The 22,475-nt window shown below is 38.2% G+C and overlaps 1 protein-coding gene across 5 annotated transcripts; it reads left to right on the forward strand.

Moving 5' to 3' along the window:
* The first annotated feature begins 1,078 nt into the window (after nucleotides 1–1,078).
* On the forward strand, nucleotides 1,079–19,690 carry LOC102091826 (protein-lysine methyltransferase METTL21E). Of its 5 annotated transcripts, none has more exons than XM_005509984.3 (5): nucleotides 1,079–1,261; nucleotides 2,905–3,014; nucleotides 14,503–14,660; nucleotides 17,216–17,333; nucleotides 18,240–19,690. In XM_005509984.3, the coding sequence occupies exons 1-5, from the start codon at nucleotides 1,161–1,163 to the stop codon at nucleotides 18,662–18,664; spliced, it is 912 nt and encodes a 303-aa protein (XP_005510041.1). In that variant the 5' UTR covers nucleotides 1,079–1,160; the 3' UTR covers nucleotides 18,665–19,690. The 5 variants fall into 5 exon arrangements, with proteins under 5 accessions (XP_005510041.1, XP_021153488.1, XP_005510042.1 ...); XM_021297813.2 differs by having other exon boundaries at nucleotides 1,089–1,261; nucleotides 2,930–3,014; XM_005509985.3 differs by having other exon boundaries at nucleotides 1,092–1,261; nucleotides 2,909–3,014.
* The last annotated feature ends 2,785 nt before the right edge of the window (nucleotides 19,691–22,475 follow it).

Below are 22,475 nucleotides of genomic sequence, written 5' to 3' on the forward strand. Positions count from 1 at the left end.
GTCTCTCTGAACGGTTGTAGAATTTACTTACAGCTCCTGTAGATTAAGATGGAAAAGCACTGAATGCTCGCAGTTGTACTTGGGCTCTTACGTTACCTTTTAGACCTCCTTGCTCCTTTTGTCTTATTTAGTGTTTCTACCTCATATCTCATTGTTACATTGTCTGAAAGTCTGAATCCGTACAATTAAATTTTGTATGAAACATTAGCCTCCCCTAAAAGGACTGAGGTGAACTAGGTAGAATTTGGCCCTTACAGCTGCAGAAAGTCTAATACTTCATGCACAGTGTTTACTGGGATATGACTTTTATAAAAGATTATAGTATTTTAAGCAAATTCTCAGCCTGGTTAGCCAGTTTACAGCAGTGTTTTCTAAATCAGTTATTAGTATTACTGAATTTTGCTTTAAAAGTGTAGCTTGGGTCTCGGTGATGTGTTTGATAGTTTCTAAATGTAGTAGAGATCCTATTAATTTATTCTGCCAAGAATGGTAAAGCACAGAGACCTTCAGTTCTCTGTAGGGCTTATTTAGTGTTCTTGTTCAATAACTTACTGGTTTTCAATTGCACCTACAAACTCCTGTTGAGGTTGGAGTATAATTTTACTAAAAATTGTGTAACGTAAGACACAGTTCCTGTGCTGAATTGGTTATGGTCTAAATAAGAGGAGTCTTAAAGATATACCTGTGTTTGTTCCTGTTCTGTTGAGAAAATGCACATCTCCATACGTGCAAAAGAGGAGGGGTACATGTGTAATTATGCATGTTGACAGCTGACTCCTCAATATTTGGCTGTAAAGTGGGCTAGGATTTGGGGGGGCGCGTTCCTTCTTACAGTTCTGCATTTCATTGTGCATTTATAGGTTCCTGTCACACCCGCGCCCCTGCCCCTTTGCAAACTGGAAGACCCCTTTCACTCTGAACAATGACTATTGGCTCTTTGTTTACTTTTTAGTAACAGTGAGTGGTTACTAATCCAGTGCCACCATCTAATTATTGTTAAAAAATCCCCCAAACTCGGTCCCTTCGTAGGTTGGCGCTCCCTTGCGTGGGCGCCCGTGGCTGTTACGAAATCCGCCGCCTGACGTCAGGGCGGGGGGTGCGGTGCCCGCTTTGTGCCGGTGCTGCAGCTGTCGGGATTTATTAGCGCTGCTGGTGTGGGGATGTTGGCTTCAGAGCAGGCGTCTGCCTGTGAGAGAAACCACCGGGCAAATAAGGACTTTTCTCTTCGCCTGCTGTCTTTGGAAAGCTGCAGCACGTTCAGGTAATGTCGGTGAAACATAGATGCCAATGGTATTTCACTTCTCTCTTGTCTTTCACTAAAAATTACTTTGTATTATTTACTTTAAGCAGCATAACTCAGCATCTGAGCTTTTTCTGTGCTGTTTGGTTGCTTGCAGTACTCCTGACTTGGTGTGCTTAAGTCAGACAGGTTGTTGTGTGGTTCAGTGTACCTCAAAGGCTATTTTTACAGAGAAAAAAATGTGAGAGACCACAGAATACTAAGTTTTTTCCTTTTAGGGTGATTTTATAGTGCAACGTTGCTTGTCCTTCAGAATGCAAGGGAACTGATTATTAACCCATTCTTTTAATCTTCTAATGGGAAGAAAATTTGTCTTTTTTATACTTCTGAGGTAGATGACAAGCTGATGGATGTGTATAACACTTACTGCTTAATGTCCCAGTAGTTTCTAATGCTGCTTATTATTCTGAAGATGCATACAAAGACTTTGAATCCCACTGAATCTCTCTTCTGTTCCCCACGTGAAGGTATTGCTATTGCTAAGCTTACACATAGGCATAAACCTAAGAGCAGTATTTTTGTTCTACAAGTTACAGTGATATGTAGAAGCCCCCTAAGTTATTTTCCACCTTCCAGCAGGTTAATGACTGCTGGCACTGTGGTGATGAGGTTACACATCACACCCTTGTGCCTTTTGCAGGGGGAACTCAGTAGAGTGTAGGGTGCATCTTGTCTCAGCAAGACAGGGCTTTTCTGCACTGTCCTCTTTCACCTGAAGCCTTGAGAGGGAAACCTGCCCAAGGCTTTGCACTTTGAGGAAGTTTTCTTGATATTCAGCAGTTTTAATTTGATTTTTTTTTTTTTTAATAGATACTTCTTTACCCACTACCTTATTTACTTGCATCCCTATTGGGTTTTTAGCCCTCAGTAGATTAACTGTTTGTTGCCTATAACCACTCCTGCAAAAATTAGTCAAATTTCCATAAAAAGTACAAATGTTTTAAAAATTATCAGAGCACTGATTTTTTTTTTTTTTTCCTATGAACTCTGTATTTTTCTAATTGTAAAATATCAAGAGTTGGAGACTATTGGTTGTCTGCCTGCTTTTCTGCAGATAGTTGAAAATTGTGTTGTCCTCTGTCATACTTTTCCCATTACTTTTTTCTCCAAAGTCTGCATGTTCTGTGCCTGATTATATAGGCACATACACATTCTGTTCTGCATGATGTCTATAGATCCTGCTTCCTACTTATTCTTACCTACAACTTTTACTAATAGATCATTTCCTTCCCTTCCAAGCCAATCAAGATTAGATCCTTTTTTGTGCAATTTTTCTTCTTTCAGACATTTGTTGCTACCTTTCCTTTCAATCATCAGTAAGCCTACTGACCCTGATTTGAATTGATTCTAATTTTAATATTTCATAAAATAGAATGAAACATTTATCAGAGCTGCTTTTTTTTTCTTTTTTTTTTTTTTTTAAATCTACTCACTTTTTCACCTCTTTGAGAGTAGAACAGTTGAATTGGTTCTTTTATGCTTTGAGTATTGACATTTATATCTACATGTCTTTATTACCAGTAGAAGTAAGTTACAGCATAATACATGTAAAAGTAATTATAATCTTTTTGTGAAGGAAAAAGAAACAAAATCATTTTATTCAGACAGGCTTGTATTTCTCTGTCCGAGGTTTTGTGGCACAGTATGGATTTGACATCTTCACAACATAACCATCTACAAAATGAACTCATAAGAAAATTGGAAAGACCAGAAGGTAAAATATTTCTTATTTCAGTACGTTTTCTTGTTGCACTTAGAAGTATTGTTAAGTATAAGGAACGAAGTGTCTTGCTGACAATGAGCAATCTTCTCATTAATTTTTCTGAAGAATTTTGTTTATGGGATTTGTACAGAAAATGCAACAGATAGCGCTGTTATGGTATTCCAGCCATGCAGTCAGTATATGCTGTGCCAGCAGACTCTGGTCCCAGCAGTTTCCTACCAGTGCCTGGCATCTTGCCTGCGACTGGTTCCAGGGAATGAAGCTGTGACTATGATCAAGCTATTCAGGAGATGTCTGTTTTTAGGAAATCAATTAGGGAGAATCGGTTATTACAAGATTGACTTCTGTCTAGAGAGCCTGAAACCTAATTTTCAAATAACTTCAGGGGCTGCTGGAAGCTTTTTCTCTTAAGCAAGTTTATGGCTGTGTATCTTTCTAGTTCATAGAATAGTTTGGGTTGGAAAGGACCTTTGACGGTCACCTAGTGCAATAAGCAGGGACATCTGCAACTAGATCAGGTTGCTCAGAGCCCCATCCAGCCTGTCCTGGAATGTCTCCAGGGATGGGGCATCTACCACCTCTCTGGGCAACCTGGGACAGTGTTTCACCACCCTCTTTTAAAAAAACTTCTTCCTCATGTCAAGCCTGAATCTCCCCTCCTTTAGTTTAAAACCTGTCACAGCAGGCCCTGCTAAAAAGTCTGTCCCCATCTTTCTTACGGACCCCTTTTAAGCACTGAAAGTCTGCAATAAGGTCTCCCCGGAGCCTTCTCTTCTCCAGGCTGAACAACCCCAACTCTCTCAGCCTGTCCTCACAGCAGAGCTGTTCCACCCTCTGATCATTTCTGTGGCCTCCTCTGGCCCCTCTCCAACAGGTCCATGTCTTTCCTGTGCTGAGGGCTCCAGAGCTGGACATAGGACACCAGGTGGGGTCTCACCAGAGCAGAGGAGCAGATCCTAAAGCATCAGGAGCAAACTCCTTTTTAGAGACAGACAGAGTTTTAGGTCAAGTGCATATGGTGTTTTGGAATGGGGTCTAGTTACATTCTACATCTGAATGCAAAAGAAGATGATGTGTTTTTTTTGGTTTGTGGGTTGTTTTTTGGTTTTGTTTGTTTGTTTGCTTTTTGTTTTTGTTTTGTTTTGTTTTCTCCAGAATATTTTTATTTAAATTCTCAGCTGAGTCTTGGCCCATGTAGAGCCAGGCTTTTGGGCTTCTGATTTCACTTTGCTCTATGTTCAGAAAGGCAAGGTGGAGCTTTGGGCATGACTGCAACACTAAAACTAATTATTTGCTTATAGAAACAAATATGGTTTATGTTTGTTATTTTGATTTCAAATACTTTTAAGTACCCTAAACTGATGACCATGTCTGGAAAACTGATATTGCACAAGAAGATGACCGGTAGGGATTGGTTGAGATTGCTATTCCACAAAGCACTGTCCAAGTGCCTTGGTTGGGAAATTTTCTTTAATGCAATTCCCTTCCCTGTTGTGTAATGCTACCTTGAACAAAGAGCTCAAGTTGATCCTACGCGATGAAACATGATTGTTGAGCAAAGAAATATCTAAAAATATAAATATTAAACATAGAACTACTAAAGACTGAAACATTGATCACTGCCATTATGTAACCTGTAGTACCTGAGGACCAAGGTGAAGTTGTACAGGCATTTTAATGCTTCTGCAAGCTTGGTTCTCTAACATTGATACTGTCTTCGTGCAGGATTCGGGGTGAGGAGGAGTGAGTCTGCATGTAGTTTCTTTAGCTTTTGGATTGTGAAAATAAATTGAGTTCTGGGACATTATTTTGATGTATGCAAAATTAGCTGGTAGAGAAGAATCTTAAGATCAAATGCAGGAATATTTCACTTAGCTGACAAAGTAACTGTTTTGAAAGCAATAGCAGGTGGTTCTCTTCCATGTCTAGAAACACTAGTTTAAGAGGATTGAGGGGTCATGAATGGGAAATGGCGTAACTTCACAGTTTAATCTGACACCAGGCTTTGGCGTATTAAATTCCACAACAGGTTCTGGAGGTGAATAGTGCTGAACCTGCTGCATGGAGACTTACCTGCTCGATCACTCTGAGCCTATGCCTTCCTTGTTCTCATCCTTTTCCTCTACTGCCTTCCCCATTCCCATTTCATTAACTTCCCCTACCCCATCTCAATCTCTGTTTCTCAGGGTTCTTTATTATAGTTCAGTTTCTCTGCAAGTTCCAGTCTGAGCTCTTTATATTTGGTGCCTTTTCCCTTTCCTTCTTAATTGGCTTGTCACAAGTTGTACAGGTTAAAACTCCTTATTCTTGTTCATAATTCCCATTACTACTGTCTCTCAGCTTACAGGTAGGTCCTTATCTGGTCTGATCTTTCCTCTGGTGTCATTATCCAATAAGTTCTTCATCCCATGTGCATTGTTAGATGTTTCTTTCCTTTCATGATTTCTCTTCATCATTAGCTTTAACTATCCTTGGCTAAACTTTACTGAGATCAAATTCTGCCACTCCCATCTTCATTTCTTGGGATACTAATTACTTTACCACAGTTACACTATTTAAATTTACCCCAGAATAATTTTACCTCTGAGACAAAAGGGGGAGAACAAGTTTGCAAGGCACACTTGTCCTTGAGACTCCATCGTTTCACTTCACTTGGCCAGAGCTCAGTTTTTAATCCATAAATATCTGAGAAAATGCTGACCTGGTAACCTTCGCATATCTCCCGACATTTTAGAAGGGACACACTCCTTCTGCTCACCCTGCCTGACAGATGTCCTAATTGGTGGCAATTCCTGCCATCATTTCAAGTGTCTGAGTGAAGTCCAGAAAGGTGCCCTAAATGGGACACAGTTGGAATGGAGGCAAGTGAGAAGCAGCCTAATCCTGTAACTTAGAAGTTCAGATATTCAACTGGGAAGAGGGAGTGACTTAGTGTCTCATTCTGATTTTCTGGGTTACTTCTAAAGACACTTATCTTTTTCACTCCTTTCCTCACTGACACTTTTCCATTAATTTCAAACACTTTATATAAAAAAGTGAAAAAAAGTCCTGGAACCAGAGTGTGGAGCCCATGCCTGCCTCTTCAGACCTGAGTATGCAGTTGAGAGGTGGGCTTTTCTTTGCTTGTTGTCCTTGTGTCATGATTCTTGCAGTCCTGGTTTCCTGATGGCCCACCTCTGGTAGTGATGGATGGAAGCACTTGGTTCTGTAGGGCACCTGGAACTTGCCCTTCAGGTGAGTTCTGAATTTCAATCCTTCTGAGGAAGATCCAGCACCCAGTTCCTCCATTTTTTGAGCACGTAAATTGCTGAACCGTTCTTTATATGGTGGACTTCGATATTAATGGTGTTGGTTAAAAGATTAGCCTGTTTATACTATATATAAATGACACTTTTGCTATATCTTCCCGCCATCTGCATTCTCTTATTTCATCTTCCTCTTTTTTTTTTTTTTAATTTTAAAAATTCTCTTAGCTTTGAATGATGCTTCTATCTTAAAAACAAAACAAAAACAAGCAAACAAAAAACCCCAAACCAACCAACCAAAAATCCCTCAAACAACAAAAACCAACCAACCAACTTCTTCTGTTAACTCTTGTCTCAAAATTATTAAACTCCACTCCTGCCCCCAACTCATGGAAGTCACACCATTAGTTACCTATATGTCCTTTTCTTCACTGCAGGTTTGACCTGAAATATCAGAACTCAAATTCTACTCCTGTTAGGCAAGAAGCTGTCTTCAAACAACAACAAAAAAGACTAAGAGAGGTAGCATGGAGTAAAACTTGAATATAATCCAGTTAAGGAGTGACTAGAGCTAAACTTCACCTTCATAGAAAATCAGAATAGTCTAAAAATACCTCTTCTCTGCATTTAGATCTTGGCTATCTTATAGTAACTTATCTCTGAGCTCTTTTGTTTGAAAGTGGCAGAATTCAAATACTACACTAAATCTGTTGTACAAATCTGAATTAACATGTGTTTGTCCCTTTTCTGCCCTCCACAATAAGTAGACCTGCTTTTGCTGAAGACATTACTGAACTCAAATGGAAACTTGTGTATGGATACAGCAGAAGTCGGAGGCAACACTCAAACAATCAAAGCATGTATTAAGTCTTTAGAGAAGTCTAACATATTCTTCCCTCTCAGCCATGTGGCTAGCTTTTCTGTTTTCACTTCTTTTCACTTTGCAGTAGCTGCATTTCAACAATAAATAAAATATTTCTCAACTGCCACATGAGAAAGTTGGTATGTTTGCATGGATTGGTGGTGTTAGGTTGCTTTCAGGTCCTTTCCTCAAAGAAATATTTTAGAAATCCAGAATTATTGGTAGGGGAAAATTGGCAGGTGTTTTGTTGAGTCCCTTCTGTTATGCTGGCTGTGGTACTTGGCGTGGTCTGGAATGTCATTACAGGGAAATAAGAGCTTTGAATGGCATAAAGCCCTCTTGACCGGGCAAGGTAAGAGATATGAAAGATTAGACTAGTCAGTGGCTACACCTGAAGATGTTTTCAATGCCAGAGAACCATGACAAAGTAACAAGGGAAGTACCTGACCTATTTTAATTCAGTCTGTGTTCACAAGAAAATCTGACTGTGGTAGTTCTATTTTCATCCTTCTAATGGTTTTGGATGACCTGTCACTTGGATGGGGCTGGGATATCACTGGTGTGAATTTCAAATTGAAAATGCCCCTCTTAAGCCTGGTAAATACATAGACTGAATACTGTGAGCATACACCCCTCTCCTGTTCTTGTCTCTGAGCTAATTGCATCTTGTCTCTTGGCGGAGAAGAGGCTGCCCTTGGGTGGCAGTTCTGTATTTCTGCATTTCAAAGTATAAGGTTTCAAGCATTATATAACCTTGACGTCGTATCTCAGGTTAATCAATATAATATACCCCATCATTGCCATTGGTTCAGCAGGTTGAGCTTGTAATGAATGTACTGGAATGCCTACAGTGAGTTACATGATAGTTTCCCTTTTTGTAGGTAGGGATGAAGTAAGGAAAAATTAATAGTGTAGTTTAGATAAGTACTGGAACAGAGCTTTGCTTTATATTCTTAGAAAGGTGTAGGTTACATCTGACTTCTGGAAAGTCAAGGGCATGATTAGATTTCCCTCCTAACCCTGTCCTTTAAGGATCCTTAAGCTGTAATGGAACAGAATGAAATAGAAATAGGTGGAATGAAATAAAGATACTACAGTGATTCGACCTGGAATTTGGGGACTAGTCTGTGATTCAGGATTGTTTATGTTTCCATGGAGCTATCTGTAATGCTTGCAAGACCAGGGCTCTGATCCTGAGATGTCAGTAGCTCATAAAAAAATCATGAGACTTCAGAGTCCCTTAGAAATGTGACCTAATGTAGATTTGAGGTAAAGATCTTCTGAACCATTGAAAATACCCATATTGATTCACAAGGCTACCTTTTGAGAATTTCCATCAGCACAGTATTTAAACTCCTCTCCAGTCATCTCTTACAGGTACAGAGCTAGGTACAGATCTATTCCACAAAATCACAGAGTGGCTGGGGTTGGAAGTGACCTCTCCTTGGAGGTCATCTAGTCCAACCCACCTGCTAAAGCAGGTGCAACTAGAGAAGATTCCTTTCTGATCTTTCTATGGGTGTCTTCCTGACACTGAGATAAATACATAACTATATATGTGGAATGTATCTTATATCTATTATGTATATGTTATATATATAAAATATGTCTTGAATTTTCACTTTGGATGACTCCATTTCCATGTGTCCAAAGTGGGCATGTCTGAAGAGTGCTGACTATTATGTATTCTTGGAACTTTTGTGCATTACTTAATCAGTAATATCAGCAGAGGTAGTCCTCCTGTGTTCATCAAACTCAGAGGAAATCGCTGAGAAGTCTTAGAGGAACCATGTACATCTTCACAGCTGTTGATACATGGTGCTTAAAGTATTTTTAAGTACAACTCTAAATGGTATATTTAAAATGTAAACTCTACAGGTGAGAGTACACTGCTTTGAAGAAGGGAGAATATGTTGCTGTAGGGTTGAACTTTGTCAGGTCAAGTTCATGCTGAAGGCTTGAATTTCATTCTTTTTGCCAGTTGGAGAAGATCCATCAAAGCAGGAGAGATGCAGAAGACAGCTGTGTCTTATTTCCTTGTCACCTTGAGCTGTGACACAATTTGACCTCAAGAGATTAAGTAAGGTCAGGCCAACACTTGAGACTAATCTGTACTTTTCCCCTTGTAGGTTACTTTGATGAATCATCATATGAAACTATTATTTCAAAATTAATGCTGTCCTAATCCATTAGCACAAAGTACTTGGAGGATGTTTTGTTTCTCTGTGTGAATGAGTCTTAAAATGGAGATATTGACTGTTAGTATATTCTTCACAGCTTTTACGTGGAAGGATCATTTACTTCATTTTTTAGCCATGTTTTCATTCAGGTATTTAGACAGTGGAATCTATTTTTTTTTTTAATATTATTTTTATTCAGGACCCTTGTCTTTACTGCTTTTCCTGCATTTGAAGTGCTGTTTAGCAGTGCCTGTCTCTGTTCCCTTTTTATTCAGTGGAGAATGCACTACTGTAGGCAGTATCATTAGTTATGCAGTAAGAGATTTAATATATGCTATCAACTGGTGGAAGATACACAACTGAATTTTAAGGTTACTGTCTCCCAATGGAGCTGTATATTCCCAAGCGTGCTTTTATGGGACAATTGGTGTAAAGGGAACAGCTGATCATGTAGCACATTTCCAAACAGAGGTACAATTTCTACTCATTTCAGGCAAAAAGTGTGCAGATAAAGCTAGCCTAAGGTGTGATTTGCTTCATTGTTAAAGGGAAAGATGGTGCAGTTTGAAACTTGTTCCATTCTGACCTGGTCTTTCTCTTGCTTTCCCTTCACCACTTAAGGACTTTTCCAACTCTGTCTCAGCAGAACTCACCTGCTTTTGTTTCTTTAGGTTTTGTTCTAGTATAAAACTTTTCATTTGACATTTGAATGTGTCAGCAAAATCCTCTGGTTCCCTACACAAGGTTTTGCAGCCTGACATGCATTTCTCTAACTAATATGTCACTGACTTCACAACTCCAGTCTTCCATGTGATATAGTATGTCTCTTTGGAAAACTATATTCTCATTTCAGTTGTAATAATGATGATTGCTTTGTCTTTGAGAATGATGTTTTTGGTGTTTTCTTAATGATGTGGTTGATATAGTGCAAGGTGTGTCAGCAGTATGCGACTTTTCTCCCTCAGCCCCGACATTAACTTAAAATCAAGGAGTTTCAAAGAACATGCTCCAAAGACATCAGACTTTTATGAAAAACAATACCTGAAATATTTCAAAGAATGCTATAAGAAATTAATATAGTAGGCAGAAAGTTTTAAGAAACTTAAAGACACTCAAATTCTGTTTCAAGAACAACTTGGGGCATCTATACATGAGAACTTTGTGAACCCAAGTTCAAGGCCAAAGATGAGCTGTCTGTTTCACTAACAAAAATTACTTCAGTTTCTATATGTTACCTGAACAGGATGAGACTATCTCATCTTAATATAAATAAAGTTCTAGCACCTGAAATTCCAGTGGTTTCTATGTATACCTGCTCATGCAAAGAGATGAACAGACTGAGGAAATTCATTCTATGTACATACCACCTCCATGCCTCTCCAAATCATGGAAGAGGAGTGAGGGCAAACCTGCCAGTTCAAACCCAGGCAAATGAGAAAGGGAGGAACCAAACCAGTTCTAGCAGACTTTCAAGTTCTTACAGTTTAGTATGGGTGATTGAGTAGTATTGCTGGCAATCACAGAATGGTTGGGGTTAGAAGGGACCTCTGGAGATCATCTAGTCCAACTCAACTGCTAAAGCAGGTTCACCCAGAGCAGATCGCACAGTAGTGTGTCCAGGTGGGTTTTGAATGTCTCCAGAGAAGGAGACTCCACAACCTCTCTGGGCAGACTGTTCCATGGCTGTGACACCCTCAAAGTAAAGAAGTTTCTCCTCATATTCAGATGGAACCTCTTGTGCTTCAGTCTGTGCCCATTGCCCCTCATCCTATCGTTGGGCACCACTGAAAGGAGTCTGGTTCCATCCTCTTGACACCCTTCACCCTTGAGATATTTATAAACATTGATGAGATCCCCTCTCAGCCTTCTCTTCTCAAGGCTGAACAGCCCCAGCTCTCTCAGTCTGTTTTCATAGGAAAGATACTCTAGGCCCCTAATCATCTTTGTAGCCCACCACTGGACTGCCTCCAGAAATTCCTCATCCTTCTTAAACTGGGGACTGAGAACTGGACACAGTCCTCCAGATGTGGCCTCACCAGGGCGGAGTAGAGGCGGATGAGAACCATTATGTGTTTCCATTCTTAGAAGAATTGAAAGCCAGGTCAGTCAGGTCACTTCTTTTCTTGTCTGACCCTATTCTACTGATGAATCAGCTCTTGTTTTCTTAAAATGTCATTAAAATCATTAAAATACATTCATTGAGTCATAGTTTTAACAATTTTTCTTCCTGAACAAGAGGATATGGACTAACAGAGAGATAAACACTCCCAAGAGAGTAACTTCCTATCAGCTTTTTACATCTATTATCAAGAAACTAGTTTGACCAAAGTATCAGTAATGTAATGTTTGCAGATGTTAAAAGACTTAATCTCACTCAGATTTTCCTTACTCTGCTAACAATTTTCTTGTTGCTTGAAAGATTTCCCACTACTTTGTTATTTTTCTGTTTTGACTGCTCTGCAGGCGGTTACAGAAAAAATAACTTCTTTCCTTTTGTGCAGTCCCATAAAGAGCTCAGTTATTCTGAAAGTTATAAAGTGGAAAATAAGGGTGCCTTTTGCAGTATGGAAACTTGTAGGTAAGTAAGCAGGTCTGTTTAAAAGTATGTACTCCTTATTTTGTCAGCACTTTTCATTAGAATCATTAGCATCCTGGTCCTGATAAAATTTCTCATTAGAATTTTGAAGCCTGTCTACCACATGATGTCTCTGATGAAACAAATACTCTTTCTGATTCTCCACAATAGTAATATCTTCCTAAGGGAAAGACAAAAATATATAAAAATTATGTGAACTTCTCCAGATGACCCACTTGGGGGATCACTAAAGGGGTAAGATTGACGAAGATTTAAGCAGTATTTTTAATTAGCAGATTTTGGATTCTTCTTTCAGGGATGTGGACAGTTTAGCTCAGATAGGGAGCAGTGGTCTGAAAACTCTGTTAGTGTAGGTGCTCTGCAAGGCTTAAGTAGAAATATTGCTGATAACGTAGGGAATAGGTGGGAAATGTTTATTGATCACTAGAGGGGTAGCTGTAATACTGCTAAAGTTTTATAGATCTTCTGGCAGAAACTTTATATGTTAAGACTTAACAAGTTATGGCTTCTCAGCAAAATTGAATCCAAAACAGATGTCAAGGGAGGAAGAATCAAGAAAAATAGTTGTAATTGGAAGTAATAGAAGGAATAGCTTTTTACTTCCACTGCTAGTAGTGATCACAGAACAAGATCACTGCTCTAAGCAATTGGAGAATATTAAAAGCAGGCAATATATGGTATGCCTGGAAATGAGATGATTAATTAAGTACACTTATGATCTGTGTAATAAGACAGCTTCATATTAATTCTTTCATAAGAAAAGATTAATTTTGCCCCAGAGTAGCATTTCCCTGACACTTAACTCATGTTTGTGCAGAGTTCCCTGTTAGCAGGCACAATGATGCATGTGTTTTCTCTCAACATTTGAGACTTGCAGAAGATGTAATGACTTTGCCACATGCTACTTATTTTCTAATGTCTAAAATATAGTTTCAATTACCTTTATAAAATTATACTGTTTATATTTTTTTCAGTAGTATATGCATTATGCTCTTTTTAATTTTGCTCTGTCCCATGATTAGGGTTCCACCACCCAATAAATTCTTTGAGCAATGTGGGTTGGTTAGTTTTGTTTGTTTGTTCGTGTGATTTTTTGTTTGCTTGAATTTCAGATTATGTCTTAGCATCAACATACTAAGATTAAACATGACCATTTTTGCCTTTTCATCCTTGTTTGTCCCTATTCTCTAGTTTCCTCTGATGCTCAGAGCAAGTCGAGTTACAAACAGCATTGGTTTACAAGCTTGAACATCTTCCTGATGTGTTTTTGTTTGGTATCATCACTTTCTTTGTTCACCCCTTCTTTTGTTCCTTCTGTCACAAGGAAGGGAGAGAGACTTTGTCAATAGGTTATGGCAATAAAAATACTGAGGCATATGGCAGACTGAATGTCAACACTTGAGGTCATCATGTCCTGTGACTGCAGCGACTTGAAGGGGGAAAAATGTGAAGAATCTTCCATAGAACAATGTGTATTATGATGATGAAAGTATAAATGTTTTAATCTTTAATAGTCATTGGGCCTGCAGTTTCTGTGCAGATACTGATCTTGATATCTGTGATTTTGATTGTAACTGCAGGCTTGATACAGAAACTCTACTTTGGACAAGATGGTAACCCAGTTATCTAAATCTCTAGCTCACTCTCCAGGAGGTGTAGCTTGTAAACATGTTTTGCTTTAGTGAATTTGCCAAGAGGTCATAGTTGGCTGTGAAAGTAAATTTCCTGTGAAAACTTGGAATGATTCTAGACGTTGCTAAGAAAGTGCTCTTGGAAGCTTAATTTACATTTTTTATATATATATATATATATATTTATTTTTTAATATTTTTTTTTGGTAATATTGTAGTTCATCTTTGTGTGATGATGGCAAAAACTGAAGCTGGCTTGGTATTCAGTTAAAAAAGAATGAATCCTCTCTTGTTAGAAGAGTTATCCGGATTATGTTAGCTATCATAAATATCCTTCGCTTAGCAACAGGGATGGCATTCAGGATATCAAGCCAACTGGAAAGAATCCCTCTGACAGGGCTCTGTTGGGGTGGGTGGATAAGCTTTCCTGACAACACTAGTGCTTGCGCTCCTGTCTGTCATAATTTGGGTTGCTAGGATCTGTTTCACAAGTTTTGTGACAGACTTATAAATGACAATGTGGCTCCTTTTGTTTACTGTCAAAAAGAACTGTAATGTGGGGAAAGTGAACAGTAAAAGGATATGGAAAATAATAAAAAAATCCAGGCATGTAAGATCATGAATGTCTATACTATGGCAGCTGTTCTTGAAGGGAAAAAGAAGTGAAGAAATTTCCTTTAGATCGATGAAATGGAAAGAAATATATGGTAACATTCCCCTCCTTTCGTTTTTATGAACTTGGCTTCTTCAGCAAAACAGGAAAGAAATTATTTAGTCATGAACTGAAAACCTCTGTTAGAATTCAGGAGATTTCCCATGAGTCATGCAAGCCATTAATGGTGAAATGTATTTTTATTCATAGATGTAATTCATATTCTTGCTTCCAAATCAGCTTTTCAATATAAATTTGTAGTTTCATTATCAGTCCACTCAGCTTGTTTGACCTTTTATACTTTTGCTTCCAGGGGAAAAAGAAGATGAACAGATAGTTGCAGAAATCATGAGAAGACGTTTTTTTCCTGCTTTTATAACTTATAAGGCCTGGGAAGGCTTTCACTTCGCTGGCCATGAGATAAGAATTACAGAAGCCACTGATTGCTACGGAGCAGTCGTCTGGCCATCGGTACAATATTTATGCAGTATTATTATATTTCAGTTTTATGCAGTATTATTATATTTCAGTTTTTGAGTCTTCTAGCACTTCTAATTTCTTTTGCATGATAAATATGTTTTGTTGTATGTCATACCCAAGGTAAACATTCTGTGTTTCTCTGTTTCTGTTCTGTAAATCCCAAACATGAATTTAGCCTGGCTTCATATTGCTTCTTGATTCTCAAAGCTCAAATGGTAACTCGTTTGTGACCCTATCACACAAGATGTTTGATCCCTTGTCCCCTCCGCACCTACCAGTAACTTTTGATCCTATTGGCCAAGCATATTTTGAAGGAAATATGGCAGTCTTATGGTGATCATATTTCTGTACATTTTAGAAACACGGATGGCTGTATAGCAGGCAGAACCAGGTTGCAGAAACAGCTGTGATATGAGCTCACAAAGTATTAGCACTCATAGAAGCTACTCAACCTACTCATGCGAGAAACAAATTTACCTTGTAAACATGCAGAAGTGGGAAAAACTCCAGCTGGAGCTTCTGGTTTCTTAAGCAACCAGAAATCTAGTGGGAGACAACCCTTGTCATTGGCTCTTGATATAAGAATCATCAACCTGCCTACCATACAAAGAACCTTCTTCAAGATTTTGAATCTGTGCAATGCAGCTGACTGTTCTGAAATAATTCAGAAATAAAGAAACCACTGTGGTCCACTGAGGTGCCACAATACACCATTGACGCTTCATACATTCAAAGAACATCCCTGCAACAGAATCACCTCCAGGGCCCCACATAAGATGGAGAGGACTAAAACCCAGGAGGCTTCATTTCTGTCTCAGTGGTATCAACCACCTAGGATTGTACTATTTTTAAGAAGTACAGCCCTAGTTCAGCTGAGTTAGCATACTCTGCTGTTTTGAACTCAAAACAATTTTACTTGTCTTAGCAGACCTGGACAAGTAATTTCTGCTATATCTCTTAGTGGCCTCAGTGCATGTCTTCAAAGAAAGGTTGGCTGACAGCCAATTATTTTCACAAAATCATGGACTCTACTGACAAGCTTGATTTATTTATTTATTTATTTTTCCTGGAAGGATTTAGCCAGTTTTGCTGTGGAAGGAAGGCAACCTTTCTGTCTATGTCTCTTCATGTTCTCCCTTCCTGTTTCGTCCAGCAGTATTCAAACTCTTCTGAAAAATACCAGTAAAATTTATCGAGATGGTAGAAACTTTGTTTTCCTTAAAGTTTCCGTATGTTTAATGGAAAGGAAGTCAGATTTCAAAGTTTTCCTAATTTAACCTACAGAAATTTTGGTTCTGCCATCCAGTTTCTACAACAGAATATGGCAAAACACTGAGGGAAGAAATTATAGGGATATATGGAACTAACAGGAAATCTTACTATAATGTGTTTTTAAATGTCAGTCAAACATCAGACACCATCTTTAGGAACCTGGCTTTAATTAGTCCTGGTGCTCACAGACTTACTTCTATATCAAAGCTTTGTTGATTACAAGATATACATGTGTTTGCATAAAAGACTCTGTTCCTTTTGCTTTGATTTAAGAGGTAGAAAGCAAAAACTTTGCTTGAATTTCTAGCATGTTAACATTGGGTCAAAAATCCTCCTGTTCCTTTCCTTCTACTTTTTAATTGATTAAAAGCAAAACTAAGAACATAATTTTGTTGCACCAGACTAAGGCACTATTTGTCTTTCCAAACGGTCATCTGTATTGCTAGAAGATGTGGTGACCATTATATGTATTTGTCAATGGAGACTATAGAATTATCAAAGTCAGGGGAAAAAATGTGGAAGACAAGCTGGAAACTATCTTTGCCAGGGAAATAAAATTAGCAATTTCTATTTAAACAGTGAACTAAAACTCACTGGTCAGTACGAGACAGGGCAGAAAAACTGAAGAAGCTTCTTAATTACAGTTTATATAAGGAGATACATATATATACATATATATATAAGGAATCTGTTGTAGAGGGCTCTTTGTGACTTTGTTTGTTAGGCTTAACAAACTGAGCTGGAAGAAAAAGGGTTAATCTATTGGTCCATTTTGAATCATTATGGTAATTAATTATTTTTAGAAATAATTAACTATTGGAAGAGTTTAACAAGGGTTGTTGTGGATTTTCTCTCACAAGCAGACCTTATATCAATATGTCTTTGTGAAGGACACATTTTAACTCAACCAGAAGTAAGTTCAGTAATAAGCAGGAATTGCTGACTGGAATTTCATAGCTCATGTTATGCACCGTGACAGATTAGATAATTGCAGTTGTTCCTTCTGGCTGTGACGCTTTGCAAGTCTATATTGAGGCTTGTTGTGGCATTTACTTTGCCAGCCTATAGAGCTCATAGTGAACTGTGATCCTACAGGGACGACACTTGAATGAATATTGCTCATTTGAACAGATATGAATTTTTAAGAAACAAGAATTTTTTTTGCATGTTTTTCAATTACAATGCATATTTAGTGAAGGGATTTTTAAATTTGTTTTTATTTATTTTTTATTTATTTATTTGTTCAGTATGTTCATGGGTTCCCTCCCCTACAGGCTCTTGTTCTGTGTTATTTTTTGGAAACTAATTCTAAAAAATACAACTTGGTTGACAAAAATGTGATTGAAATTGGAGCTGGAACTGGGTTGGTCTCCATAGTAGCCAGTTTACTGGGTGAGTACATGCCATTGCTCTTATGCTCTTGGGCCTATATCTCAGATGAATGCTAGAGGACAAAGAAAGTTGCTCAGTTCTTCTAAAAGACTATTGTTTGAAAGCTTTGAAGAGCAAGAAAAAGGAAATTCCAAAAGCCTTGTTTGGAAACCTGTTTTGTTTTTTTATTTTTCTGTAAAGCTGTGAGAACATTGATGCAATAAATGACGTCTCAGTAGATGATGTTGTCATTAGGAATGTTAAAAAGGGGACCAAAATAAGAAACTAGTGGCCTCACAGGATATTAATGGAAACCAGGTGAAGGCAGATGTAGGTATGACCAAAGAGCTCTTGGTTGCCAGCTCACTTTCTTTCCCTTTGTGTTCCTCATTTTCTTTCAGCAACTGATGAGCAACTTGATTTTCTTCTGCTACAGACACTGTTGTGTTTTCTCTCATGGTAGCCTATTCTTCCTCAAGAATAATCCAGATTGGCGACTTCTGCATTTTAACAGAATTTTAGCTTTCTATAGTCTGAGAAAGCTTTTTCCTGTGCGAACAGGAAAGAATCTGACACAACACTTAATCTTCATGCTGACTTCTTGGAGTCAGTAACTGGTATTCTTCAATTCCTAGTTGCTCACTATACTTTTAACCAATGTGATATCAAGATGCAGTAAACATCTGATTTCTTCCCACCCATGCCTAGCTGCATTTAGATGTCAATCTGTAGATTAGAACCACTTGGAACCAAATATTTATTTTAAGCACAAGGGGTAAGAGTTATTTGGAGCATTTATGTTGTTCTGTTTTCCCTCAACTAGAGCTATCTAGTAAAATCAGGTCCTTGTGCATTGGCTCTTGTGAATGGGCTTTTACTCAAGTCTTGAAGTATATTCAAAGATTGTTTGTTTTCTTGCTGTCATAGGTGCACTTGTGACTGCCACTGATTTACCAGAACTGCTGGGAAACCTTCAGCACAACGTTCTACAAAATACAAAGCTGAAGTGCAAGCACAAGCCTCATGTTAAGGAATTATCTTGGGGAATTGATCTGGAAAAAAACTTTCCTAGGTCTTCCTGTCACTTTGACTACATTATGGCTGCTGATGTAGTTTACAACCATCCCTTCCTGGATGAACTCCTCTTGACTTTTGATCACTTGTGCAAGAATGATACTGTAATTCTGTGGGCCATGAAATTTAGGTTGGACAAAGAGAACCAATTTGTGGGCAGATTTCAGGCACTGTTTGACTTAGAGGTGATTTCTAATTTCCCCAGTTTGAACATAACCTTGTACAAGGCTATGAGGAAAGGCAGGATGAAAGCCAGACCTTCCAAACTGATGGTCTGAAAGAGAGATAAAGGGAGGTGACAGTTTCAGGTCTTCTGCAGTTTGCTCTTGTTTTAATAATTTCCATGTTAGTAGTTGTTAACACCTGCTTGAATGACATTTTTTAAGATAGCTAAAACAAAACATTGGATTCCTAGTAAATCCCTAACAAATGCCAAAAGTTTTATACACGAAATAAATGTATCTATCTTAGACATTTTCTTGACTTTTATGTGCTATGCTGCCAATACCAATAACTTTCACAAGTCTTACCATTATTGTTATGGGTTGTATAATGAATATTTCCAATAGCTTTCAATTGCAGCTTTGAATGCTGTCTTATCAGATCAACCAATCATTTAAAACTATGATAAATTTTTTTGTGATAAATCTTTGTATTTAAAAGCTGTGATGTTAAATCTGGTCTTTCCCTGTTCTCACTATCGTATAAATCTTTTGAGTAGCCTTTAGAGGACATTAAATTAGCTGAAAAAACCAACTTGGGAAATATATTGTCATAATAAAGGCACAGAATATATTAGTTACCTTTTGATTTAATGATGTTTTCTTCCCCTTCCATTTTTTATTTAGATTCAGGGATTCTTCAACAGACAGCTGCACATGTGAGGCAAGAGGGAGTTAAATGCTTTGTTGCTTGAACAAAGCTCTTGGATGAGAAGAGTACAGCATATCACCGGCTGCCCTTTGCAAAGACCTTAAATTCTTGGAGGACTGTTCCTCCAAAAATAGATGTGTATCTGGACCTCAGGGAACAATGGAAAAATGACAGTGGCCATCAAAAAAGCAGTTTTGCACTGCCAGCTGATGGTGACTAGGGGTAAAAACCTAAACCAACATGACATGCTGTGGCTGAGAAATGGGCAGGTTTAGATATTTTTTTTTTGTAGTTTGGGCAAACAAAATACTTTTCTTCCAGCTGCTCAGTACTGCTTGTTCCTGTTTTCAATGGTCAGATTAATGTCCTTGAAAGACTGTCAGAGAACTGTTTTTTGTGTAGATTAATAAAATGATTCTTTTCACACCTCATATTTTCTGGTTCTCTTTGTAGTTCAGTGTAAGGGATCCTCAATTCCCTTGCAAGCTAGAGAAGCTTTACCACCTCTGTTGTAGCAGGCAATTGCTCGAGTAATATGTAGGCTTTGGGGCTGTCAGTTCCCTCCAGGATCTTTTTTATGTATCGTCAGATTTGAGCACTTTTTTTTAATGATGACTTCCAGAACATACTAGTGTGTGTTTGTACCTCTTCTTGTGACAGATGCATGTTATTTATTCTGCTGCCTGGCACAACTATGGGGCAGAACTATGACAAATGACTGGAATAACTGGAATGTACTCTTACATTTGGTTTTCTTGGGATGAAGGTGCTCAGCATTAAAGATGAAGTGTTGCAGAGAAGACAATCGGAGCTGCCAAACTTTTCCAGTGAGAGGTGGGGATCCCATATGTGAAAGGAGGTAGTGTAGAGGATTTTGGGTGGAGGATGAATGATGATGTGGCAGGAGGGATCTGGAGTTGGAGGGAGGATCACAGAATCACAGAATGTCAGGGATTGGAAGGGACCTCAAAAGATCATCTAGTCCAATCCCCCTGCCGGAGCAGGAACATCTGGTAGAGAAAAAGTAGCTATAGGGAGAAGGTGAGAAGGAGGAAGAAAAAGAGATGGAGACAGTGAGACTGATTTCAAAAAGGGTTAAGAAACATAGCAGAAGTGTAGAGCATCTTTCTTGCTACCAACTGCATAAGGAAGGCATCCTTGGTGAGGCATGGAGGATGACTCTGTGGTAGCACTAGAGCAATCAGTACGTCTTAGCCCAGGACAGCAAAAAGGGAAGAAAGGAAGCCATGTACATTGATTCTGCTTTCTGGCTCTCCTGCTGGGACATCTCATGTGAGATTTTAGCTTGGAAGTTATTAATTAAAATATTTTAATCCTCATCAGTCAGTTTTCTGGGACAAGACTTGTAGGTAGAGGTATCATCTTTTATTGAGTTAACCACTATAGCTAGAAAAATAGACTGAATGCCAGCTGGTATGGAGTATTACCTCCACTTACAGATGTTATTACACTTATGTCCTTAGATCATTACAGCTCTAAAAAAACACAACTACACAATGGATTTTTTTTTTTTTTTTACCATGCTCTGTAATAGAAGTAGTGCAATTTAAGCGAATAAAGAAACAAACATGGATCTCTGCCATTTCTAGATTTCCTTTCCTTGTTTACTTCCTCCTAACTCCCTTGCAACCATCCAGTCCACTGCAACTGAAATTCTAATCCTTGCATCCTGAAGGGCATCTCTATCTAGAAATGTTTAGTAGATAAGTGGATTTGCACTGTAATTAATGGGTGAACTCCAAAGTGGTGAAGGCTAAAGAGGAAAAGGAAGACTACAACATAGTTAAATGCGATCGCTTTTAAATAGCTGTTCTGCCAATTAGCTCAGGCTGTCCCCTCCTGAGCTGCTGCTGCTGAAGTTAACAGAAGACCTACATGTAGAATTGGTTCAGGATTGGGCCGCTTAGGCCCAACAGCTTGTTAATATTTGCTGTAATGCAACATTAGTCCTGTTTCTTACAAGTCTGTCCAGAACTGCTGTGTGAAGCTTCCTGGGAAAGCTCTAGGGGCTGCTCTATTGTACAACCACCTTTTGTCCTCTGGTATGAGGGGCATATTATTAGCCACGACTGATGGAGGGTAAGGTTCTATGTAGCATTTGCGTACGGACTTTATTTCTGCTCTTTGAGAACAGGTCTCAGATGAACCATTCAGTGATTCTGTGAATGGCAAATATTACTGACTCCTGAAGTCAGTCATAATTGTAATAATCACTTATTATTTTTTCCAGTATTTCCAATAAAGAATCAAGTTGTCATTCAGTACATGATGTTGTTAATACAAATGGCATTTATATCTGTAGTTTGTGAAAGGTGGAGTGAAAAAAAAGGTCATTTAAATTTGTTGATGGAAGAGCTCCACCTATGAGGAATGCCTAAGCTTGTCAACTTTTACAGTGTTTCACAGGGTGTTATGGTAATCATACTAATGGAAGAGAGAAATTGGGATGTATGGTACGGGTTCAATCTATTCCTTGGATTTTCTGCATTCCAAATTAAGAATAATTTATTGAGCAACAATGTATTTAAGTAACATGATGGTATTTGTTATATTTTCTACAAACAATATTGTTTTCAAACACTAATGTTTTCATGAAGGATTGTTCTCACATGAAGTATTTATAAAATCATTATAGTGATTTATTTTGCTGCTTATTATGTAACATCTCCATCAAGGTATTTTTCAAATAATTACCTTTTGGTTCTCAGAATTAAAATAACAAACACTTTCAACATTGTACAGTTTCCTTATGGTCATACTGAGTTTTTGAATTACGATGTTGCATCTCTGAGTAGTTTGGTTTCATTTGCATTATTAAACCCACCAATTTGGGCTTTTGCCTCTTGTAACAGCTATAGCTACTGAACGTTTAGAAAAAGCATTGAAATGACAGTATAGATCTACTGTGTAAACCTTGTTTTCATTTAGAAGCAGTACTGGACACCCAGCCTAAGAAATGCAATTGCCGAAAAATACTCAAATAACTACCCCTGGCACAAATGTCAATTGAATGCTAAACAACTTATATTAGCTGTTGAGTATGTCAGCACATGAGACACAATCATCTGAAGAAATACTGCATTTACCAACCAAGAGAGGATCCTGAAACCTGAATAGTTTTAGAAGACCCAGATTTAGTTAAAAACCTTTGAACTCTGGAGACCAGAGAGGTACGGGATTTTTGCCCACTCAAAG

The sequence above is a fragment of the Columba livia genome, chromosome 1, assembly GCF_036013475.1.
Source record: "Columba livia isolate bColLiv1 breed racing homer chromosome 1, bColLiv1.pat.W.v2, whole genome shotgun sequence".
NCBI lineage: Eukaryota > Metazoa > Chordata > Aves > Columbiformes > Columbidae > Columba > Columba livia.